We start from the raw sequence: 17,835 nt of genomic DNA, 5'->3' as shown, positions 1-17,835 counted from the left end.
TTGATGGCAATCTATGCCCTGCAAAAAACAAATGCTGTTCCTCAGGCCCCTATAGCTAACAAATCTGTCTGGACAAATGGAATGTAAATTCTAGCCAAAAGCATTTTGAGTGTATTTATGGTACTTTTCTGTTTTATATTTTGGTGGTTGACTCATTTTATTCCCATCAAAAATTATTAAATTAATTGCTTTCTAATTGATTCTTCAAAAGTGATTTTCCATTTGCATTCAGAAATAAATGTTCAACTTGTTCTAAGTGAAAGCTCAGTTTTTCCTGGGTCAGTCTGACTCACAAAAGGATGTGAAGAGAGAACAGATTGCTTTTGATCAGAGGCATAGCTGGCTCTAAGAGTCACACCTCCCTCTTCCCTGCTTCTGATGCCTGGAAGAGCCCAGGCAGTACCCTAGGCAGAAATGTTAGGTTAATGGAAAATGACTTTCAGCCTATAACTGTGTGACTTGTTCAGCTACGGGTGACTGATAAGAACATGGACTTGAGAGCCTAACAGACTCAAGTCTGTGGTCATGAACACATGATGTAATCTCTCTGAGCCTCATTTTGCTTATCTGTGAGTGGAGATATGTATATATACCTCACAAGGCCGCTATGGGGATTAGCAATAATGTAAAGGCTATGGCACACACTTCACATCCATAATTGGAAGTTACAATTGTGATTTCCCTCCGTACAGCACTGCTATTAAAACTGTGGTCTGCAAGCTGGTTGCCAGTCTGTGAATGGTTTGTTGCTATTTTGCAGCAAGATAAAGCTTCCACCAGCATATAAATCCACTATATCACTACGTATACTGTTTAAAGTTCAGCTGACATTTATTTTTCATAGCAAGACTTCCTTGATGAAGGAAGCGATGCATTGATTTACATTTGAATGCAATTTCCTTATGTCATTGTGTAGTGGCACTTCCAGTAACACGCCCTAGAGCAGTACAGAGGCAGAATAAAGTAGCAGCAGCAGAAGCTAGTGTTGAGAGCACTGGACTAGGAGTCATTGGGTAGCCTGTACATTTAAGTAAATCATTTGACATCGCCAATTGTGTTTCCTTATCTTGAAAGTGAGAATTGAATTGAGGATCAAAATAACGATATATATATAAAAGCATTCTGAAAACTCTAAAATGATTTATACATGAGATAATATTACTATGATTATGAAACTTTAGTCATTTTTCTGACTGTCAACTTTTAGTTCTAATTATTAGAAGCCTCAAAAGTCTGATCTAATGAATTAGTATTCAGAGGTCCCAATTCTCATTCTACTTGAGGAAACTAACCTTTTAAAAACATTTATTTTTATTTAAAAATTTTAATTGACAAATCTAAAAAGTTCATATTTATCGTCTTGTATAAAATATAATTTGATAAATGTATACATTATAAAATGGCTAAATTGAGCTAATTAACATGTGCATCACCTCACATAATGATCAGGTTTTGTGGTGAGAATGCTTAAAATCTACCCTTTTAGTGATTTTCAATACAAGACGTTGTTATTAATGATAGTCATCGTGTTGAACAATAGATCTCTTGAACTTATTGCTCCTATCTAACCAGTTTTGTATCCTTTGACCAACATTTCCTAAGTTTCCACCCATTCCCCCTGGTAACCACCCTTCTACTCTGTGCTTCTGTGAGTTCAAATTTGTTAGATCACACATGTAAGTGAGATCATGCCATATTTGTCTTTCTGTTCCTGGCTTATTTCACTTAACATAATGTCTTCCAGGTTCAGGTTCCTCTATGTTGTTACAAATGACAGGATTTCTTTCTTAAAGGCTAAATAATATTCCCTTGTATACCACATTCTCTTTACTTAACCTTCTTAATTACAAATTTTTAGTCTATAAAATTGGATTAATATTTATCTCAGACAGTTAATGTCAGATTAACTGAGATAAAATATGATACACTATCACTGATAAACTCTAAAGCACAACTCAAATGTTTTTTCAGCAATATTCTAGGGAAGACGGGTAAGTAGAGCATAATAATGAAAAATATGTAGCATGCTTGCTGCCAAGTCCCACTCTCCTACAGCAGACTTGGCTAACTCATCATGGCACCTGTTCCCACTAACTCACGATGCAATCTCATCTCAGAACCTTTCTCTCACAGTTCTCCAGGTGAACACTACTGGGTGATCAAGGTTGGTACTCAGACTGAAGCATGGTGTTCTTGAAAAAAATAGGAATTCCAAGTTACAGTATCAGGGTTCAGACTCTGATTAGAGTATCTGGGTTCAGACTCTTACTAGCTATTTGATAGAGGGAAGTTATCTTGTTGAGTTTAAATGTTCTCAATTATAAAATAAGAATGATAAAGCTCATCTCCTTGGGCCGTTATGTGGATTCAGTTAAACCACATATGCAAAGGGCCTCTAATATGTGGTTAGGTGCTAGGTTTCTTTTCTTCTAGTTTCATCCGTTTCTTAAAAACGTCAAACCTTATTACATTGTTCCTGATTTGTTCCTGTCAAGTTAAGGATGACTCATGGGTAAAAATAATCAGATTTCAATGCCCATACAACCCACAGTATTGAGGCTAAGATTGTGTAGAAAGCAGCAGAGTGCTTATGTTACAAGAGTGCTGGGAATTTAAAAAACAAACAAACAAACAAACATTCTTAATAGTGAATGACTGCAAGTGTTCTCTTATTTATTTCATTTATTTATTTTTTAGGGTGAACGTGGGGAATGTGGTAAACCAGGAGTAAAAGGTGACAAAGTAAGGAACACGTTTTTAAAATGCTTACAGCTGTGATCCCTTTTGGGTTGCATTTCCTTAAGGGGAAATTCCTGGGCTGAATTATGGTGATCTCACTACTAGAGTTGGAATCAATGGCTCAATTTTTCACATCTGTAAAACATGTGGTAGAAAACAAAGTGATGCCTGACTCAATAATAGAGCCCCCAAATGCCTTTCTTATGGACCATTAAGACTTCATTTTGTGACACCCTGACCTTGGAGGCCACACCTCCTGAATGTTACGGTAAAAAGAATTATTTAACCAGCAAAGTTAATTAAAGCTGCAGTTGGGTCAGAGTAGAATTGCTTTCCAGATGCAAACACTGAAAACAGGCACTTTCCAAACTAGTGTGAAGAACTCTGAAATAAGTCAGTGAAATAGTTATAAACAGTGTGGTGCAACTAGACATAGAGATTTGGACTTTTGAAAATGTAGACACAGACAATTGGATAGATATTCACCTTTATTTAAAAAATAAATATAGGCTGGACACAGTGGCTAACGCCTGTAATCTCAGCACTTTGGGAGGCTGAGGTGGGCGGATCACCTGAGGTCAGGAGTTCAAGACCAGCCTGATCAATATGGTGAAACCACATCTCTACTAAAAATACAAAAATTAGCCAGGCAGGGTGGTGTGCACCTGTAGTACCAGCTACTCAGGAGGCTGAGACAGGAAAATTGCTTGAACCCAGGAGGTGGAGGTTGCAGTGAGCGGAGATCATGCCACTGCACTCCAGCCTGGGTGACAGAGTGACCCATCTCAAAAATAAATAAGTAAATAAATAGACAAATAAATAGAAAGCACTTAAATTTGGAAAAAATTTTAAGGATGTTAAATAGTTCCTCAAAAGGCCAAATATATACAGAAAGTATATTTGAAACCTGATGTTAAAGGGTCCAAAAAAGTGCAGAGTAAAAATAAATAGTTTTCATTATATTAAGAACTATTAACATCATGCCACCAAGATACCACACTTTTTCAGTTTCTATGTTATAATTCTGGAAGGAAGTCAAGGAGAGAAAATGAGGCAGAAGGTTAGGAGAAGAGAGTGAGATAATCACATTGGCCCATGGAACTAAACACTTTAAATAGATTGAGACTTTCTGAATGCTTTTAAACTACTGTAGAGTTAAAGGTCAGGTGGATCTGCAAAAGGTAGGCTTAGTAATTATCTCTAGTCAAAATGGAAAATGTGAAAATAAATAGATTCTTCCTGGAGTATAACTGAACATGCAAGATGGACCTGGATATTGGAAATACAGAAAAAGGGACACACATAGAATAGAATAGAAATGAAAGTCAAACAATATCTGGGAAAACTAGATGAAATAAAATGGTTGACAAAGGATATCATATTTAATTGATTGAGATGTCAGGGATTGTTAAATGTCCCACCATTTTCCATGCCAAAAAGGAATAACGAAAAAAAAAAAAAAACCCACTGCCAATTGTAAATGTAAGGTGCAACTGATTGTAAAATATACCCCAATATCAGAGATATAAAAACGTGAAAAAAATGTGTCTTAGAGCCGGTGAGATATCGTGTCCTTGACACAGAGAGTTTATACAAGTTTATTTAGAAAAACACATGAGCAACATGAAGAGATATAGAAGTGGAAATTAAAATGGCTAATAAATAAGAAAAAATATCCTAATACAGTAGCAATCAGATAAGTGAAATTAATACATTAAAATGTTCGGCCGAGGTGGAAGGATCACTTGAGTCCAGGAGTTTGAGACCAGCCTGGGCAACATAGTGAGGCCCCGTCTCTACAAAAAATTTAAAAATTAGTTGGGGCATGTGCCTGTAATTCTAGATACTTGGGAAGCTGAGGTGGGAAGATTTCTTGAGTCCAGGGGATTGAGGCTGCATTGAGCTGTCATTGTGCCACTGTACTGCAGTTAGGTTAACAGAGTGAAACACTGTCTCACAAGAAACAAAATAGGCTGGGCATGGTGGCTTATGCCTGTAATCCCACACTTTGGGAGGCCAAGGTGGGTGGATCATCAGAGGTCAGGAGTTTGAGACAAGCCTGGCCAGCAAGGTGAAACCCCATCTCTACTAAAAATACAAAAATTAGCCAGGCATGGTGGTGCACACCAGTAATTTCAGCTACTCAGGAGGCAGGAGAATCGCTTGAACCCAGGAGGCAGAGGTTGCAGTGAGCCGAGATTGTGCCATTGCATTCCAGCCTGGGCGACAGAGTAAGACTCCATCTCAAAAACAAAACCAAACCAACAATAAAACAATAAAATATTATATCAGCAGCGTGGGCAATTCAGGAGGCTGAGGTGGGAGGATTGCTTGAGCCTGGGAGGTAGAGGCTGCAGTGAGCTATTCCAGCCTGGGCAACAGAGCAAGACCCTGTCTCAAACAACAACAACAACAAAAATACCAACAACCAAAACCAAACACACAAAAGTATTATATCACCTATCAAATTAGCAAACAGTGAAGTAATTTATAATACTAATTGTTGATGGGGAGCCCATAAGATGAAGATACACTCTCTCATATTCAGGTAGTGGGAATGATTAACAAACAAATTTTATGGAGGAAGTTTCTCTCTCTTTATTTCTGTATATGGCATGTGAGACAAAAGAGAGCCAGTGAGCCTTAAATGTGCTTATGGTCTCTGCTTCCGTCATCCTCTTCTAGGAGACTATTCTTAGGAGTGAATCAGAAGTTGGACAGAGATTTATACATAAAGATGTTCACTATAATATTACTTAGGTCAAAACTAGGGAAATGAGTAAATAAATTATGGTAGTTCCCTATTCTTGTATATTATCTGTTTACTATGAGTTTTTAATGACGTGGAAAAAGGAAAAGTATTTTTGATACAATATAAGGCCAAATAGGTAGGACACAAAATCAGACATACACTTTGATCACATGATTTGAAGAGAACTATATTGGGAATACAACTGGACAAAAATATGCCAAAAATGTTAACAGCATTTGCCTCTGTGTGATTTTTCAAATTGTTTATTTACATGTTTCTATAATTGTCAAAGTGTATCAATAGTTAACAGGTTATACTTTGATAAGCAAAAAAAAAAAAAAAGTTGAAATCTGGGGAAATAAAAACTAGACCATGTTCTCCCTCACAAAATAAATTTTAAAGGGTTTCCTGGCTATGGGACAGAATGAAATATTTTCTATTAGAAGAGTATTGACTATAAACAGTGTTTTGCCAAGTTCAATGTTTTGAAGATGAGCAAAAGAGTGATCTAGATATCATGGAAATGCACTACATTGTTAATTTAACTGACATTACCCTTTTGGAAGGAAATAATATTCCAGTAAGTTTATAGCCCTCTAAGGAATCTTATAAAATAAAATAATTTCTTTACTCTAACCAAAATGACCAAAATATCAATATGTAGGCAAGGTACTTACATCTAAAATTGTATTTTCATGGAGATTGTTTACTGAAGGAAAGTTTGACACTCCTGCCCCTTGGCTTGTTGATTAGGATTATTTCAATTTCTTGCCTTTGATGTTAAGATAACCAGGGAAGATGGCAATTACTGAGAACACATTTCCTTCCCTCCTACCTAAAATCACTGCACATTGAAGATGTATATTTAGAGAGACTTATTTTCAATTTTTTTCCACAGGGATCTCCAGGACCATATGGACCAAAGGGACCCAGAGGAATTCAGGTAAGGGGGTTAAAACCAAATCTAAGTTTGGATTAGAATCACCCGGGGAGCTTTTAAAACATCCCCTTACCCACTTGCACCCTCTGTCAATTAAATCAGAATGTCTAGGGATTGAAGCCAGGCATTAATACTGTTTAAGATCCCCAGATGATTCCAATGTGCAACAAATTTTGGAAACAATTTCCCTAATGTTTTCATTAACTTAACTAAAACTCCCTAAAGATAGGTACCATCAGGCAAGTATTAGTGAGTAGCTAAGGGGATGAAGTTAAAAACTTCAGAGTCTGGAAAGACAGAAAGTCAAAGTGGCTAAAAACAGGATGTAACTATTTTTGCACTGCTACTATAATGTAGTTGGAAAAGTTATGCATTTTATCTAAATCACAGTATTTATATTGTTCTATAACCATAGATAATGTTCTATAATATGGACTGATTCTCTAAGGCATTTAAGTTAGACATCCATAGATTTCAGAAAATAATTTGAATCTTTTCCTAGCCTAGGAACTTACCTCTTCTAAAGTTACAGTGGTGCTCTATGTGAGGAGTTAATTTCAGTATTTCAAAAAGCCTACAGAAAATTATAATTTTACCCAGAATTTCCTAGACACCATCTAGTTAACCACTAACTTCTTTGCTTTAGCCTGGAAATGTCAGAGCCAGGCAGTAATTCTGGTTATCACAAATTCATTGGAAGCTCTAACTTCAGTTACATATGCCTTAGATATTTTAAAAAAGAAGATGCTTAGTTGGCAAAATCTTTTTTTGAAAGGAGTCAAGAATGTTGGAATAACATTGGAAACACAGGTTTAGTAAACAAACATCTCGTTAATTAAATATTTGTTCTTAGCATAAGTGCTATTTTAGAAGCTACTTATTTGACGCAGGAAATTTTATCTCATCCTACTTCTCAATTGAATGTGATTTCAATTAAGCTCTGAGTTACACAGTCTAACTTCTAACGCCAGGATCTCTAGGGACCCTAAAGAATGATTCATTCCTGCTGGCCTTTTGTACACAGAACTAATTCTTGGTTTTCATCCTGGAGCAGGGAATTAGTGGACCTCCAGGAGACCCAGGCCCAAAGGGGTTTCAAGGCAATAAGGTAATCTTACCCTTTGATTAAAGACAGGCAGAGTGTGTTTCCCCTAGTGCACTATGGTGATGTATGTTTTATTAGGTAAAAGTCAATGGATTCTTTGAGGAAGTACCTTTGGAAATGCATAATAATCTGCAGATGTATACAGAGCATCAAGTCCAAGTGCGTTCAGGAAGTTGGCAGCATACCTTTATCATTTATTATTATATTATTCAAAGGGAGGCATTATTAACTATAAGCCATTATCTAGAATCTTTGCTGTGTTTCCTTCTTACTCCTGACTTTTATTATTTTATGGTTCATTGGAAACCAAAAAGCAGTAACAAGTGACACAATTCAAACTATTCTATTTCTCAAATGTAATGCCACCTCAATATACAGTTTATAGGGGAAGGAAATTTACAATTGTTATACCAACAGAAATCAAGCCTTTTTTTTTTTTTTTTTTTTGAGACGGAGTCTCGCTCTGTCGCCCAGGCTGGAGTGCAGTGGCCGGATCTCAGCTCACTGCAAGCTCCGCCTCCCGGGTTTACGCCATTCTCCTGCCTCAGCCTCCCAAGTAGCTGGGACTACAGGCACCCGCCAACTCGCCCGGCTAGTTTTTTGTATTTTTTAGTAGAGACGGGGTTTCGCCGTGTTAGCCAGGATGGTCTCGATCTCCTGACCTCGCGATCCACCCGTCTCGGCCTCCCAAAGTGCTGGGATTACAGGCTTGAGCCACCGCGCCCGGCCGCCTTTTTTAATTACAGGGAATTCTCAACCATCAGCACCATGCTTGTAATATCAGTCCACAGAAAACCAGCCAAGACAGAATAGGGAGGGGTTGAATACAAGCCATGCAGAACAAAAAGATGCAGATGGGAGGGATCTTTAAAAGCCTAGTTATAAGGCTCTATTTTCCAGTGAGAGTGACCATTAATTTGCTAAAACAAGCCTTTTTAGTTCCTTTTTAACTCTTCTCAATGTTTAGTAAATTTCACGGACATAGTAAATATCCAGTAAATGGTGTCGACTTAGTGATTTGAGTGGTATGGAATTTGTGGCAGTAATAAAAGCAGAAGATGCCATCCTCAGCTGACCCTAAAGAAAGCCAGCTTTTTAAGGATGATATGAAACTGAGGTGTAGGGAGCAGTTGGGCTACTTGAGAGAGAGGAAAGAGAGTGACAAGTATAGTATTTTTATTGAGATAATGACAGCGTGTGATTTACCAGGCCACTTTTAATTGGCAAATTAAAATAGAATGGGCTTCTCAGCAGGCATGTGCTTAGGCTGCATCTGGGGAAACTGTCTTTTTCACTTCTTGCCTACGATTAATTATCTCTGGGGAAAGAAATGGCCTTGTTGAATATTGATGAGCAGAAGTTTTCATAAAATTGCGTTGGCTACAGGTACAATCCTACAGTAAGAAAAAAATATATTTTGACAGACCACACAATTTTTAGAATTACTTGATTACCTAAGATGATAATTTTCATGTTTGTGAAAAAGAGGCTTAAAGTCAGGGATCAGAGCTGGGGTTTGCAGTAGTGATAGAAGTATAGAATGTTTGAGCCACTAGAGATGTTAGAGATCATACTGGCTTAGCATTTTCATTTTGGAAATGAGAAATAAAGCCTGGAGATCAAATGGCTTGCCTGAAGCAGAGTCCCAGCGAGGTCCCATCATCTGTAGAGGGCACTGAGGTGGTGCTGGCCTGGAAATAGTGCCTGTAGCTTTGGGTGATGCAGGTTGTGGCTGGCAGTTGTGGTGGTATGGTAGGGAATGGTCCATAAAAAGGTGCTCCTCCTCCTCCTTTTCTTCTTCTCTCTCTCTCTTTTTTAGAGATAGGATGTTGCTCTGTTGCCCCAGCTGGAGTACAGTGGCATGATCATAACCAACTGTACCTTGAATTCCTGGGCTCAAGCAATTCTCCTGCCTCAGCCTCCAAAATAGCTAGGACTAGAGGCACACACCACTGCGTCTGACTAAATCGTAAATTTTTTTTTTTGTAGAGATGGGCTCTCGCTTTGTTGCCCAGTTGAGTCTGGAATGCCTGGCCTCAAGGGATCCTCCTGCCTTGGACTCCCAAAGTGCTGAGATTACAAGTGTGAGCCACCATACCTGGCTCAATTCTTTATGTATAATAGTGTTATCACTTAGGGTTAAAAATTATTTCAATAAAATTTAGCTTTTAATTTCAACAGTGCATTAATTTTTCATAATGCATCAAGTGTTTTTTGGGGGGTTGGTTATAATTTTTCTGACATAATAGCACTTTGTGGTTGACTTTTACAGCATAATCATAAAAGGAGTCATTTTTCCAAAAGCATTTGAGCACTTCATCAATTTCCCAAGGGCCTCTCTTTTGTAAAATATACATGACATAAAATTGCCACTTAAGTTTTAATCACAAAGTTCACTGCCAAGTGAACAAAGTTCATTGCCAATTGAAAAGCTGTCAATTTCTAGGGGATGTTGGGGATTGCTGGGAGTCTATGAAGTGGGCATGAGTTTCCCCCTTTCTCTCTAGTCATAGTTCTGGTTTAAGGTCCTGACTTTCTTACTCTGACACTATGACTAACTTCTATATAATTTCTACTACTCTTTGGATCTGTTAGCTCTCGGAGATTCATGTCATATTGATCATTAGCTATTTTTTTCATTTTATACATTTATTAGTATACTGTCGTTAAAGTCAGTATTCAGGGAATGATTTCATCTTGCCTCCCAGAAGGTACTATACTTTGAAGACATAATAAGCTATTTTTGTTCCTCAATCTGGAAATAGTATTTTATAGTGACATTTACTTTTATCCATTATCATTTTATTAGACAATTTTAAAAGAAGCTGCTTTTGCAATTTGTGTAAAGAAACCCTCTAAAATTCAGTAATTCTGTATTCTCTAATGGGCACAAGGAAGGTTATTTATTTTGAAACTTCTATAGTAGTTAACATTTATTTTTTGTATATTTATTATGTATAGGTAAAGTTTTAAATACTCATTTAATACTAATACCACCTTTTGAGACATGATCTATTCTTATTTCTGTTGCACAAATTAGTCTACTAAGGCACAAAGAGTTTAAGCAATGGGTCCAAGGCTACAGAGCTAGTAAGGGACAGACTGAAGATTGAAACCCAGAAGTCTGCTCTTAGCTACCGTATTATATTTATCCCTTTAGGAAAAATTGCTGAATTTCCTGAATATTTGGCCCGAAATAAATGCATTTCTTTCTGACAGTATGTAAAGTTCTGTCTATCTTGCCTTCTGGTGAACTCTGGCTAGGGACAACAGTTTGTTGAAAGGTGCATTTCTACCGGGTTTTAATGTTCATCTGAAAGTGCAGGAAAAAGGAAGGGAATATCTTGGGAGAAAGAAAACAGTAATGCTAATTGTGCATTTTCAAATATTATATTTCATATAAGACCTTAAAATAGAAACCTTTAGACTTGTTACATTTGCAAAGATTCCATGAGAGGTTCTAGATAGGGCCTGCCTATGTCTATGAATTTACGAATGGTCTTTCTCTTGAATTACACTCACTTTCTGTTGCTTTAGGGATTGACTTTTCTTCATTAAAGGGTTTTCAGAAAAGGTGGCCAAAGAACAAAAGGAAAAAAAATAACGTGTTAAATCAGGAAAAAATGTGCTCCTGGCCCAGTTTCACAGATTACTTCTGTCAATAATACTTTCCACATGTAAAGTAGCTCCTGGTCTGCCCTGAATGACTTTGTTGCCTTAGCAACAAAACATAGATATTTCTCAGAAAGAAGCCTTAGCTCAGAGTCCACCTCAGCCTCTACCACACATGAAGGTCATCTCGTGCCATTCACAAGAACATCTCGGCCAGGCGCGGTGGCTCACGCCTGTAATCCCAGCACTTTGGGAGGCCGAGGTAGGTGGATCAAGAGGTCAGGAGTTCAAGACTCAAGACCAGCCTGGCCAAGATGGTGAAACCCTGTCTCTACTGAAAGTACAAAAATTAGCTGGGCGTGGTAGTGGGCACCTGTGATCCCAGCTACTTGGGAGGCTGAGACAGAGAGTTGCTTGAACCCGGGAGGCAGAGGTTGCAGTGAGCTGAGATCGCACCACTGCACTCCAGCCTGGGCAACAGAGTGAGACTCTGCCTCAAAAAAAAAAAAAAAAAAAAAAGGGAACATCTCAATAGTCTCTGCAATCATTTAGAATTGTAATCACACAGGTGCCCAAGACGCCTTATCCCTGAGACCAAACTGAAATTGTGACTCAGGAGAGAGCACTGTGCTCTGAGGAAAGACTGAACCCCTAAAAACACAATGCCACTGCCTTCCATGGGGCTGTCCTGGTGGCTTAGGTTGCAATCACATCTCATCCTTGAAAAAGGCCTTTAATTACTAGGAAGAATGGCTTATGATTGGTAGGCCTTTCAAGTCACAGAGGACAAGTTACCAAAACTAATTTTGAACAAATCAACACAGTGGAACACTGGGTTTGCCCAGCCTATATTAGGTAATTTTTGCCATTTTCTTGATGTCTTTCTGAGGTTATTTCTGAAGGGCATTTCCTTCTCAAATCTCATGCAAATCCACTCTTTCCAAGACTCTCTTTGTGCCTTGGGAGGAGGGACTGCACAGTGGCATGTGCAGGAAGCAGCTGGTGACATTTCGAAGTATCCCAGCGTTAGAGCTTCAAGGCCTAAAGGGCATAAGGAGATATCCCTGATGCTTTTTTCCAAAGGGAAAGTACCATATGCTAATCCTCAAACAGTTAAAAAATACTGCAATATTATATATTTATCTTAAAAAATGAATTGCCTCCTTTCTCCTAACTCCTTCCGTTGTTCTACTCTAGGACATTCATAATATTCCTGCAGGATATTTGTCCTAAGTGTTTTTTCTTGCTGTACAGTCAAGTGTAAGAAACTTAGCATTCTTTTACCTATGATACTTTGTCTTACTTTATGTTCAATTTAAGCTTCTGCGATATTAAGAAAATCCATAGAGAAATAGCACTAGACTGGTCCAGTTTAACAAATGGATATGGTCAGGGTAAATGACTCAAACATTCATCCAAAATGGACAAAAGACCTACTATTAGTGAATGAACTACAACCATGTTTGAAGAGGAGTTCATTGCACGAAGGGTGATAAGGGTAGTACATGAAACATTTAGTTCACCCTAAAGTTTGCACCACACCACAGTTTTTGGATACCCTACTTTTCTGAATCCTACTTTGTCAAGTTTCCATCCCAGTTTTTGAGGTTCCCAAGCAAAGGATATATTTTTCAGGTTAATGATATACTAATGAGGAGATTAAGTAAACAATAGCTAGATGTACAGACCCTGAACTTAAAACTGTAAGCATGCTAAACATCCCTACACAACATCCTGTTTTCTTTAAAGTGTTCTATGAAAAAGGGTTTTGGCAAGAGGGCTGGCTGTCTTCCCTTCAGATATTATATCAGGAATGCATGTGTGGGTATTTCTGAGAACTGGAAGTGTGCTAATCAATTTTCTCTCCTTTGAGCTTCCATGTATTATACCATTAAACATTCCTAGTCTTCTTTCAGATAGGAATCATTGGCAGAAGAACTGGACAGATATGAGCAGGTCCATCACTATTTTTAAAAAGTCTAAATCAGAAGATTTGGGAACAATGGGTCAGGAACACCACTATCTGGGAGATTTAAAAATTCTGCTTTGCACACTCATTCACACACATTTATATGAAGCAACAAGTATTTCTTGAATGAATGAGTGAATAAAAGGTTTTAAATATAATGAGTGGTCAACAGTATCATATTTAGGACAGGTCATGTGGGCAGTTGCCTATGTGGTAACTTAATTTGGCAATATTGAGGTCATTGGGAAGCTTTGAAAGAATACTTTCCGTAGAAGGGTCAAGGAGATGGCAATGAGTCATGGAGAAAACCAGAGAGAAGGATGTAGCAGTCAGGAATATTGACCATTCTTCTAACATGGTTGGGTAAAAACAGGACAGTGTTGACCCCCCATCAAAAGCTTCCTGTGCGTTAAATAATCCAATGTGTTACTTCTACTTTCTTCTAAAAGTGGCATGAAGACTTGGGGGCTTAATTTCTTATTTTTTTTACAGTTTCTTGTGTACAACTTAGAGTCTTACATTTTCTATGTCAATATTTTCATTAGAACAGAAATCATTAATGAAGATTTAGTAGTTTTAAAAGTACATTCTTATTTTGGTCATTATTTAAGTACTTGGTTTGGCTCAAAATTAGCTTAGTAGCTAGGTCAACCTACTAAACATAACTAATGTTTCCAGTTGTGGGTTGGAAGTAGTTCAACATCACAAATATGAACAACTATAAAGAATTTTAAACTTTCTCCTCAAACAAGCATCTTGTGTAGATATATTTCAGTTCTTATGTAACTCAAAAACCTATTTCCTAATATCATGATGTTGCTTTCAACCACTTAAAAAGTCATGATTTGTAACAGGATATAATTCCTTATAATTTATCACTTGAAGTGAAGTAAATCAAGTGAAAACATGTAGACACCTATATTTCTTGGTAAAGAATAATTAATCAAACAAAAAACTGTTTTAAGTTCACAATTCTCTTAACAGAATGACTGCATTTTTGGCTTCAGGTAAAGTATTTTAAGTATAGGGTACTTGAACATGTCAACTTTTCTAGTTGTACAAAAACAATAATTTGCTTTCTGGTTCTTCTGGCAGGATAACAACTTTGAACAAGGTTGTGACTGCTCAGTATATAGGAAGAATCCCTTTACAATTTTAATTATGAATAGCTGTTAAATGAAGACTCATAGTCAAGCTGCCAAACGATGTGAATGTTTTTCCTTCAGAGATGTCAAAGTCTAAATGCTATTTCTGTTCTGGGCCTAATTAAAGGGAAGGAATCATTAGTAATCCAGCAATTCTTGCTGTAGAGAAGGCTTTGACCTACATGCACATCTGCCCACCAAGACTCTAAATGAGCTTATTAACTCGTTTGATGCCAGACAACTGATAGTGACAACTTGAAGTGGCTGCCAGAACATGTGGGATGTCAGTCAATAGCTTCAAGGTAGATGATTTCTATTCCCAAATTGCTGATGCATGTGGTTCTCAGCAGATGGGGTATATATACTCTCTGTGTGTGTGTGTGTGTGTGTGTGTATGTGTGTGTGTGTGTCAGGTAAAAGCTCTGATGGACCAAGGAACTGAAAATGCTGCCAACACTTCCCACAAAGTGGCTGAGTCTAACCTGCATGCATAGTCAAAGGGGGGCACTAATGTGGAACAGGATCAGCCACTGCAGTGTCTTCAGAGGGATGTCAGAATGTTTTCTTTGTAATTACATCAATGTCCTTATTTATTTCAAGTAAGTTGCAATAGCAAGTTTGTAACAGAGAAAATTAATTGTATTCCAAGGGTGTTTTTATTGTGGTAAAATATATAATAACATAATATTTATTATTTGAACCATTTGTAAGTATGCGATTCAGTGGTATTAAATACATTCACAATGTTATATAACCATCACCACTATCTATACCCAAAACTTTTTCATTGTCTCAACATAAACTCTGTACCCATTAACCAATAACTCCCCATGTTTTCCTCCTCCCAGTCTCCAAGGGTGAGTTTTTAAGAAACATTATCACACTGTCATATGCACTCATCTGCTCTCATAAATCAATGGCCTTGTTTTTAGGTTAATGGAGCATGTCCACCCTGAATTTTTACCAGCAACTCATTTTGTGCTGGAGGTTTCTAAACAGTGTCTTCTAGAGCTGCGATTCTCAAAAGCTCTCCTAATGGGCTGCTTTTAGGGAAAGGACCTCTCCTAAGGTCCTTCCTTTTAGGGAAAATGACTTGCATTTTCTTAGGTTTTGTTAAATATAATGAAGTATGACTTTCCTATTAGTTGAAACACATGAATTGCCATGTTTGTAGGCCAAACACGATTAAATATTGTCAATTTCATGTGGTTAAACCCAATAGCATTCTAGAAGATGAGTTAAGAGGTACTAAAATGTGGTTCAATATAATTTTTATTATATTCTTCACCAATTCATTGTTATTATGGAGTTTTTTCCGCTTTAGAAAGCACAAGTAGGTAGAGTATGTGGACTGGACTTTTTCTCTTACCTAAGTAGCTGGTATTCAAAAAAGATTTTAGTTGGAGATTTGACATAATAGTTGTTCCAAACTCAGTACAATTCACTTATTGGTTTGTATGTAGATTTACCTTGTGTGATCACAGTATTGCCAGTTATAATTTCATTACTTTTAACACTAAGTAACAACCAGGTCGACTTTATGTACCTGATATAGCATGTGCATCAGCTTGGATAAATTATATTTCCTCTTGGCTTATGTTTTATTTTAGAGATGCTTTGTCTTCATATGATGGATTTTCAGTTATGAGTAGGTTGTAATTATATGACGCTTATATTTTTCATCCTGTAATAAAGATATGAATTTAGTCTGCAGTCATACAATTTTTCAAATACTTTAAAAGAAGAACTGAAAAGTTTCAAGAGGCAGTTTGGCATAGTGGTTGAGAGTACTGGCTCTAACGTCAAACCGCTGGGTTTCAAACCCAGTCGTATATTTTATTGGCTGTTTGATTTGGGCAAGTTACTTTACCTCCCTATGACTCAGTCTTCACATCCATGGGGTAAGTTAATAATAGTAGCTACTTCTTAGAGGTGTGGTGAGGATTAAATGAGTTAATACATGTGAGTCACATAGAGCAGCACTTGTTGCATAGTAAGTGCCATATGTGTTGGTCATTTTAATTAAGTAGTTAAGTTTTTTGACAACTGTCTTTATACTAATGTACACCAAGTTTATTCTGATAAATTTTCTAAAAACCAGCCTTTTATAACACAACACTTTCTCTGAAATGAGAAACTTGGTGCTAAAAATGGAGCTTGATTTAACAAGTACTTGATAAATATTCGCCCCTTCCTTCCTTCCTTCCTTCCTTCCTTCCTTCCTTCCTTCCTTCCTTCCTTCCTTCCTTCCTTCCTTCCTTCCTTCCTTCCTTCCTTCCTCTCTTTCCAAAAGGAGGCTTTCTTGACCTTTCTTCCAAGTCTCTGTATACAGTCATCACTTCACTGAGTTTCAGCTGAGAATGTATCCTGACCATACTTGAACCATTCTGCACCTACAAAATGCTCATCTATCATTTTCTTCCATTTGGAAAGCATTAGATATATGCAATAAAACTTAAAATATTAAAGTTGGTGCCATACATATCTGGGAAATGATTTTTAAAAGTTGCTAAAACATCTTTGTAATGTTAAGAAAATATGATAAAATTGTTCATAATTGTATTATCAAAGAAAGGGTAAAGTTCTGTCCTCAATTCAGTCTTGGATAACCATTTTTTATGTATTATCTTAGAGAAATGAAGGATTTGCTTTTGGTTAGAATCAGTGCCAGGGATAGGGAGTATTATTTGGTTTTCTTAGCTGAATTTTCCTCTTCATTGTGGTTTCATTACTCTTTCAGCTAAAAAAAAAAAAAAGATTAATTGTGTCTGGGTGAATTGGTAGGAGAAATTGTGTAATAGGTACTTGATATCATTATGTGATTTACATACAGTTGCTTCTAGTTGAAAACCTAAGCAAACCACAGGGAACTCCAGAGGAGCATTCTACACCCACAGCTCCCTCAACCTCGAACAGGTTTCCAGTTTTGTTCACCTCCCGCAGCTAGCAGAGCCCCTGCTCCCTAGTCAATGCTCAGTAAATGTTTGCTGCATAAATGATTGAGTGAATGATAGTAATGAGGTAAATATTGAGAATGCAAAGCTGAACAAAATCATATGCATCATCCCCACAGTCTAGTGGGGAGTAGATAGAGAACATTAAATGCAAAATTGCAACTGTAACGAATGCTCAGAAAAAAAAAAAACCGGTGCTATCAATACTAAAATAGCGATTTCCTCTCACCAGAAAAACCCTTCTTGAAGCCATGCTGCTTAACATAAGATCTGAAGGGTAAGAATCACTATGAAAGAGAGAGGTAAGAGCATCCCAGACAGACAGAATAGACTGTGCAAAGATCCTGTGGCAGGAGGGGCAAGGCAAGTACAAGGAATTCAACAAAACCAACGTTGCTGGGGTGGGGAGCGAAGAGGTGACTGATGACAGATGGAATGGAGAGGCAGGGCCTTGTAAGGAGCCCTGTCTTAGGGAAAGGCCTCAGAAGGTTTTACTCAGATTAAAATTAAAATTAAAAAATTGCTCTGCAGCAATGGAGGGAATAAATTGGAGCATGCTAGAGTGGGTGCGAGTAGAGTACTAAGGACTTTGTTGTACTCTGAACAAGAGGTATTATCA

The 17,835-nt window shown here is 37.4% G+C and overlaps 1 protein-coding gene across 2 annotated transcripts in view; it reads left to right on the top strand.

Annotated features, from left to right (window-relative positions):
* The window catches only part of COL28A1 (collagen type XXVIII alpha 1 chain), a 181,406-nt gene that overhangs the window by 22,255 nt on the left and 141,316 nt on the right, over window positions 1-17,835 (top strand). For both annotated transcript variants that reach the window (XM_010353063.2, XM_030931865.1), the window contains exons 9-11: window positions 2,698-2,742; window positions 6,390-6,434; window positions 7,486-7,539. In XM_010353063.2, the coding sequence (XP_010351365.1) occupies window positions 2,698-2,742; window positions 6,390-6,434; window positions 7,486-7,539 (144 nt within the window). The remainder of the gene's footprint in view (window positions 1-2,697; window positions 2,743-6,389; window positions 6,435-7,485; window positions 7,540-17,835) is intronic.

Source organism: Rhinopithecus roxellana, chromosome 6, assembly GCF_007565055.1.
Source record: "Rhinopithecus roxellana isolate Shanxi Qingling chromosome 6, ASM756505v1, whole genome shotgun sequence".
In the NCBI taxonomy this organism is placed as follows: domain Eukaryota; kingdom Metazoa; phylum Chordata; class Mammalia; order Primates; family Cercopithecidae; genus Rhinopithecus; species Rhinopithecus roxellana.
This window is presented reverse-complemented; position numbering and strand designations above follow the sequence as displayed.